The sequence below is a fragment of the Nannobrachium achirus genome (genome assembly GCF_963921795.1).
Source record: "Nannobrachium achirus genome assembly, chromosome: 8".
NCBI classification, from domain to species: domain Eukaryota; kingdom Metazoa; phylum Chordata; class Actinopteri; order Myctophiformes; family Myctophidae; genus Nannobrachium; species Nannobrachium achirus.
Window position 1 is genome coordinate 8,961,682 of NC_137817.1, and position 7,524 is coordinate 8,969,205.

The window sequence follows — 7,524 nt, forward strand, 5'->3', positions numbered from 1 at the left end:
AAATGAAAAAGGTTATCGAAAAAACATGGCAGCTCACGTATTAGGAGGGTATTATGAGAAAAAAGACGTGTGTTTTTGATGGCTTTATTATGGTTAAAATGGAGTTTGAAGTTACAATAGGTGTGTATGGGGAGAGGCCCAGGAGGAGGAGGGCCTGATACCATTTACATCAAATATCTAAATATTGAATCAAGCAACTTAAAATCTGTCCAGGGTGTTCACAAAAGCCTGAGTAGACGATAAAATGACCAAAAGTTATCCCTAAAGACCTCTACAGTGTAGCGTTGCGGAGCAGCCACTGTTGGGAGTGTGCATGTGAGCAGTCTCTCATGCTGGGTGTTTTACTGCTTTGATCACTGGCCTTGTCCAAGCACTGGTTGGTGACGACATGGGTCAGGGACAGCTTTTCAGGATCGTAGTCCCACATCTGGTTGCCTTTGAGGAGGTGACACTTGACCAACATGACGGGCCCATCTCGTTTGGCCACGTCCAGACACAGCACGTCTGCTCTTATCTCCTTGTTGGCCGTGTAGGAGAAGACCTGGTTTCCTCCGCCGCCATGGCAGTTTTTGATGCCTACTTTCTTGTCGGCTTTGCGGCCCATGTGGTCCAGACACTGACCGGTCTCGCTGTTACGGATCTCTCCGAAGGAGTAGTAGTTCCTGGGGATGGGTGAGCCTGGATAGACCGTCTCTAGATACCAGCTGAACGGCTTACACTGGAGCTTCTGTCTCAGGGCCAAACGAGAAGTGATGTTGCCGTAATCTACCTTGGCCAATTCCGGAGACGTAAAGTAGAAGAACTTTTTGAACTCGTCCGTCCAGACCTCGACCAGCCGGCGTTGGTTCTTGTGGATGACCTCCGACCTTCCTCCGGGGAATGTGTAAGGCGTGGCCTTCCTGAACACGTGACCGACGTGAGAGCATGCCGCGATCTCCAGCGTCCCGCCGCACTGCCAAATCCGAAAGGACATCTCCAGGTTCTCTCCTCCCCATATGTCCATGCCTTCGTCGTACTCGCCAATCTCCTGGAAATAGTCTCTGTCTATAGCGAACAGGCCGCCTGCCATGGTAGGAGTCTCAAAGGGCAGCGTGAGGTCTCCTTTGCGGCGCTGCATCTCTTCCTGAGGCACAGTCTCCCAGCTGAATTCAACCTTCAAGCTGAAGCCCCCGAGGAATAGGCCTTTATTCGGCTTATACGCAAACGTCTCATCATTGATCACGTCGATGATGGGGCACACCACGGTACTCTTGTTTAGGCTGATGCGAGCCAGCAGAGGTTCTAGCCACCCTGTTGTACATTCACAGTGAGCATCCAGAAAGGTGATCACCTGTCCAGTGGAGACAGACGCTCCCTTGAGGCGCGCGCGTATGAGCCCAGACCTCTGCTCCATCCTCACCACTCTCACTGGGACCTCCAGCTCGCTCACGTACTCGTCCAACGGACACTTCAGGAAATCCCTTTCGCTGGCGTCGTCTACCAGTACGATCTCCTCCAGAAGCGCCCGCGGCGAGCGGTCGATGACCGAGTGGACGGTACGCAGCAGCGTGCTCCACGCCTCATTGTGGAACACGATCACCACGCTGGTGCGGGGAAGATGGTTTGGATAGATCTTGTTCCTACACCCTCTCGGACGGAAATCGGGCAGGGACCGGTTGAGAGCGATCATATCCGAGGCCATGAGGTTGAACTGGTTGATCTCGAACATCTCCTTCATCTTCTCCTGGTCCTCCGGGGGAATAACCACCGGCTTGCCTCCCTCCCCGGGGAGGCCCGGGGGCCCTCGCAGTCCTCCCTCCTTGATGATGTACAGCATGACAAACGTGATGTCCATCATCGCCCACAATGCGGTGGCGACTAGCACCGTCTTAAAGTAGGAAAGTCTCCGCATCTGCAACATGAGCTCAGGGATGTGCTGGTGTTGGACAAATGATATGAGAATGATGAGGCTTGAAAGAGGCATTACTGGAGGAGCGATGTCTATGGTCAAAATGTTGAAATGCTGTTGGGAATAGCTAAGCAGCAGGGATGAGAAGACCTCAGCTTTCAGCAACACAACTTCTGCTTGCACTCCATCTAAAGATGAGGTTGGAACATGTGGAAGATTGCCTGTATATGGGTCTGTCGGGTGCGCAGATATGCATATGGAATAAACATGCCTGACGTCAGTGCAAACTCGGCATATGATGTGCCCATGAATGGACTGGACATGCCCGACATCGGCACAAATGGGCAAATATGCACAAATCAACATTAACAACACGTACAAAACAGAAAAAGTACAACAATATGTCAACACCTCTTTAAGGGTAAAAGAAAAGTCGAAATAATAATGCACTCCTTGAAACACAAAGATTTGGAACGCAACATTAGTCAAGTACAGTATGTATACATATTCAAAGCGGGCATTCATGGGAAAGAAAATGCTCTTATTATATTAACAATAGAAATAAAATATAGGCCCTTGATAACTACCTATGTATATTTAAGTAGACAACAAATTCCAGTGGATTAAGTGACCTTTTACAGTTTCCATAGCAATGGTATCACAGTCCCTCCGGGATATGGGATATGTGACAGTCCACATCAAGGCGACCAGCAGAGATCATTTTAAGTTTCCAAAGCCCATCAAGCAGTGTGAATAGTTTTAATGTGGTTCTTTAAGGACCTGTGACATTTGAACCATTTCTCACACTGGTCACAGAAGTAATAGTTCTCTGCATGCATTATTTGTGAAATCTCAGGCCTGCGTCAGTGCTGAACCATTTCTCACACTGGTCACAGTGGAGAGAGGGCGAGATCATTTAGCGACCTACAACCGGGTCGCAACGCGGTCGGTTGTTTTCAGCGACCGGGTCGCAAAAGCTACCAACGGGGCCGGTAAATCACCGACCGTGCCGCTAAATTGAGCGACCAGGCCGCTAAATCGAGCGAACGGGACGCTAAAGCCACCTACCGGGACGCTAAATCGACCAACCGGGACGCTAAAGCCAACGACCGGGACGCAACATCTTCCGACCGGGTCGCTAAATCCACAGACCGGGACCCTAAAACATCCGACCGGGTAGGTAAATCCAGCGACCGGGGTCGCTTTTCCACCGACAGGGCTACTAACCCTAACCCTAACCCTAACCCTAAACCTAACCCTAACCCTAACCCTAAACTTAACCTCAGTAACCTTACCTCAGTAACTAACCTGCCGACGCAACCTCCCGACCGGGTCGCTAAATCACCGACCGTGCCGCTAAAGCGAGCGACCGGGTCGCTAAATTGGTCGATTTAGCTGCGCGGTCGGTGATTTACCGGGCCGGACGGTTGATTTAGCGACCCGGTCGCTCGATTCATTGTTTTATTTGTCTTATGGTAGGCTACTTTAAAGAGTAGGCCTACCGTTTTTATTCAATGTTTAATCATATGTTCATAGGATGATGTATTTGCACTGTATAAAATCTACTATTACCCGTATGGCAATAGTGTTGGCTGTTGTCAATGTGTTGTTCTGTAGCTCACCTGCTATTTACATAGGCCTAACAACTGCTACATGGCCTGTAGTCTAGGGCGACATCGAGAGGTCATGCCATGTCTTGTGATGTATATCGGACCAGTTATCCATAATGGAAACCCCTGGTACCCATATATGGAGATCCATGTACTGTACTGTATATGGAGATATGCTCTGAGAGCCCAAACATACTCAGTTATTCGTTATCTGAAAGTCCTATGACGTATATGACATCTGACATCATACATACAATCCATTTTATGCCCAGCAGCCCATACATGGAGATCCCTGTCTGTAGAACCAGCCACACAGATATGGGCTGTCTTGGCCCTATATAGATTATGTTAGTGTGGTATGTGGCCGATGTGGCCTCCATATATGAGCATTCCCATGTCCTGTTAGATATGGGGTTAATAGTGATGACATCCGGGATGGGCATAAAAGGGATTCTGTTAGTGTGGCTCCCCTGACATCACAGTGACGTCAGAACATGATGTCAGAGCGGCTAACCACAGTGTCAGGTGTGACAGAGATACAACAAGATGTGCCGGTTTTCATAGTTAACTGCGACCTACCTATAATAATATATAATTAGTTAGGCTTTATATAGGTACGGTTTTAAATAAGTTATTACCTGATTGTTGTAATGTTTTAGGCATGGATATGTTAGATGTTAGAAAACCTTTGCGGCACAACTTTGGATCAAAAGGGTCCAACCACCTAATCAAAGTTAGGCACCACTGAGTTACTTGCTCCTCTTTGTCCCCTTTGGCTGTGGTTCTCAAGCAGCTCTTGTGTCACAGTTCTGTGCCAGGTGGTTTTGGGCTTCCCGGGTTTTCTTTTGCCCGGTGGTGTCCATCTCATGTTGTCCTATTTCCTCAGCACATGTCCCACTTGTCCCATGTCATCTCATGCAGGGGCCCCCACAGAGCAATAGTCGGATATTACACCACTATAGTTATTCATTTTACTCATTTCAACCAGCTAGATTCCGGTTATATTCACACCGAAAATATACTTTGCAATTTATTCCATAATTCAATAACTATTTATTATAAAAAAACAACAGTAATGTGCATAACTGATCTCCTAATATTGGACTAACATAATTATAATATCCGTTGATCATTATTAAGTATAGTTTAGATCTAGCCGAGATTTAGCTGACTAATTATAATCGGCGTATCTACGTTTATATTTACACAAAATTTAGACAATTGAAGTTATTCTTTTTCAATACATATTTATTTAAAAAAACAACTGCACGTTGCAAAATGATCTCCAAATATTGGTGTAAAATGATTGTAATAGCCAGTCGTCACTATAAGGTATACGTCTGGGTGTAGTCGTTTTATATACGTACGGTATATATACATATACATAGACCGTAAAATATATGGACAGTGCGAAGCCATTGGTTTCTATGCAGCGCAACTGAAGTATTTTGGGTCCTTGGCATGGGTGTCGCCATCAAAGATTGAAATGCGACCAGAGGAGGCTATTGGCTGCCAACGGTCACGTGCAACCGCAGAGATACATGGGAGAATGTGGTCGGAGCCTCCCGAAATACAGCACACGAAGAAGAACACAGCCGGCTGGTATCAGTTTAGTTGGCCACGCCTCCGCAACGTTATCATCAATTTTAACATAAATGGGACCTTATTTTCACAAAACGCATATCATTGTGATTGAAAGGCAATGTTTAACTAGCGATAGGAACCATAAAGTATTTATGAAAATGTTAATTAAGGTTAAGGTAAAATGAAAGGGGAAAATTAATGGGGTCCAATGGAGAACAATTCTTTTTGCGATCGGCCGGGGGGGGAAAACAGCGCAACTAGCGGCCAATCATAGGAAGTTTTAGTTCCGTATTGGAATCATTTTAAATCGGCGGAACTATGCCCCTGGGGGGGACAGAGTTACTAGGGCCCAAGGTGGAGGGGACTTCATTATTTTATACTTTAGCTACTGAAAAATGGCAGATATACAAGCTCACAGCTTGTAACTAATTATTTTTTCTCCTGGGGGGTCCCTGGAACTACATATTTTGAGATGGGGGTCCGTGGCCAAATACATATCATTTTGGGGGTCCTACATATGAAAAGGTTTGAGCACCACTGACATAAAAACATGTTTTTGTTTTTTCTTCAAAAAACTTTCAAAGCGGGGCAAGGTGGTGCAGTGGTTAGCACTTCGCCTCACAGCTCGAAGGTCCTGGGTTTGATTCCCGCCGGGGGAAGCTGGGGGCGTGTTCCTCCACCCGCGTCATCAGCACCCATTTTGTAAATGGGTTACAAAAACCATGGGATAAAAAACATTAAAAAAAAAACGTTCAATAAAAGCATATCTACAAGCTTGCAGCGGGGCACCAAGTGCCACGCTGTGAGCTTGTATATCTGCTATTTTTCAATATTTAAAGCACAAAATAACGCAGTGAATCCTTGTATCCATGGCCCAGAATTTGGTGCAACACCCCAGTCCTTGGTGATGCGCCTGCATGCACCCTGTTTTGTTTTTAGTTTTTTTGTACAGTTTATTGTTGGAGATTTTATCAGGCCAAAATCTGTCTGACCCATATCTGGAACAATCCAGTCCACTATACTGTACAGACGGTGTCGGTGACGGTAAGGACAAGAAGATTAAATAAACACCAGTTGATATGCGAGAAATGATATGAGTGCTGTTTTTGTCTGGTCCCCGTGGATAGTCCAAAACCCAGTTCACGTGAATATCATGTTAGCCCTGTGTGTGTGTGTGTGTGTGTGTGTGTGTGCGTGCGTGCGTACGTGCGTGCGTGCGTGCGTGCGTGCGTGCGTGCGTGCGTGCGTGCATACCATGGACGTGCTGGGCCCCTGATTCAGCCCGGGAAAAAGAGTTGTAGAGGCCCTCATTGCGCGCTATAGAGAGAGATCTCTCTCTATAGCGCTGCTGCTACTCAAAGATTTGCCATTTCAGATCATGACAAGTGACAAGCCAGTGGGCCAATTACATGAGTTATATTTCGTCATTGTCGGATGGAAACCTTGTATGTCCAAAACCTTTTTTTAAATGATTTAAACTAGTGAAAACAGCCGATCTACAAGCACACAACGCCTCGCGGTTGTGTGCTTGTAGTGCGCGGTGCAACAGCCTTGTATGATGAAGCAGGGCTTTGCTTTGCGAAAAAATGTACACATTTTTAAGAGGTTTCTGCCCGACAGTGACGATTTACTTTGTTGGCCGCCCAGCCCCCAAAATGGAACGAAGGCCGACATTTTATTTTTTTCCTAATGGCCGGCCTGGACCGGCCGGGAATGAACCGGCCGTTCGGGAGTTGTCCCGTTTTTCCCAATGGCCAGCACGTCCCTGGCAAATGCCATTGCAAAAGTGCCCTGCAGTGAACAGTGATGGTCTGGTAGGGCCAATACTAAAGATCACCAGACCAGCCTACAGTATGTGAGGCTATGTAACTTTGCCCTGTGCTCACATAACAAAACAATAAATAATGTGTCATTTCACTCCTGGGTCGGCAGTATAAAGTGACAATTGAAGGACTTTTAAAAAAAGAAAGAAAGAAAGAAAGAAAGAAAGAAAGAAAGAAAGACTATACCGGTAAATAAGACCAATAAGACCATTACTGCATCAAAAGTAATCAACAAACTATACTATAAAAACTGGTCAAACATTATGGCCAAATTGTCAAATAATATAAGAAAGAGGCAAACATTTAGAAAATGGCAGATCTACAAACTTGTAGATCTGCCATTTTCACAATATTTATCTATGGTCAAACAAAATGTAATGCTTCAACTCATACAATTCAAAGTGGGGGGTCCCCATTTCAAATTATTATTATTATTTTTTATTTTTTTTTAGGGGGGGGGGGGGGGGGGGGTTGAGAACCACTGCCCTACCAGCAGTATCAGCCACTGGAGTAGTGTGGCTTATCCTGCAGAAACACACTGCATTCTCACTGTATTCTGGTGTTTTCATAAAATAATTTGTTTTAGACAGGGATGTATTTGGGGGCTACCAAACAAACA

General features: G+C 46.0%; 1 protein-coding gene across 1 annotated transcript; it reads right to left on the reverse strand.

The window, feature by feature from the left end:
* Positions 1 to 271: 271 nt before the first annotated feature.
* LOC308289484 (polypeptide N-acetylgalactosaminyltransferase 1-like) lies at positions 272 to 4,366 on the reverse strand (the record flags this gene model as incomplete). The annotated part of the gene is made up of 2 exons (XM_080731172.1): positions 272 to 2,076; positions 4,252 to 4,366. 2 exons carry the CDS (start codon positions 4,364 to 4,366, stop codon positions 272 to 274), a joined length of 1,920 nt encoding a protein of 639 aa, XP_080587298.1.
* Positions 4,367 to 7,524: the final 3,158 nt, after the last annotated feature.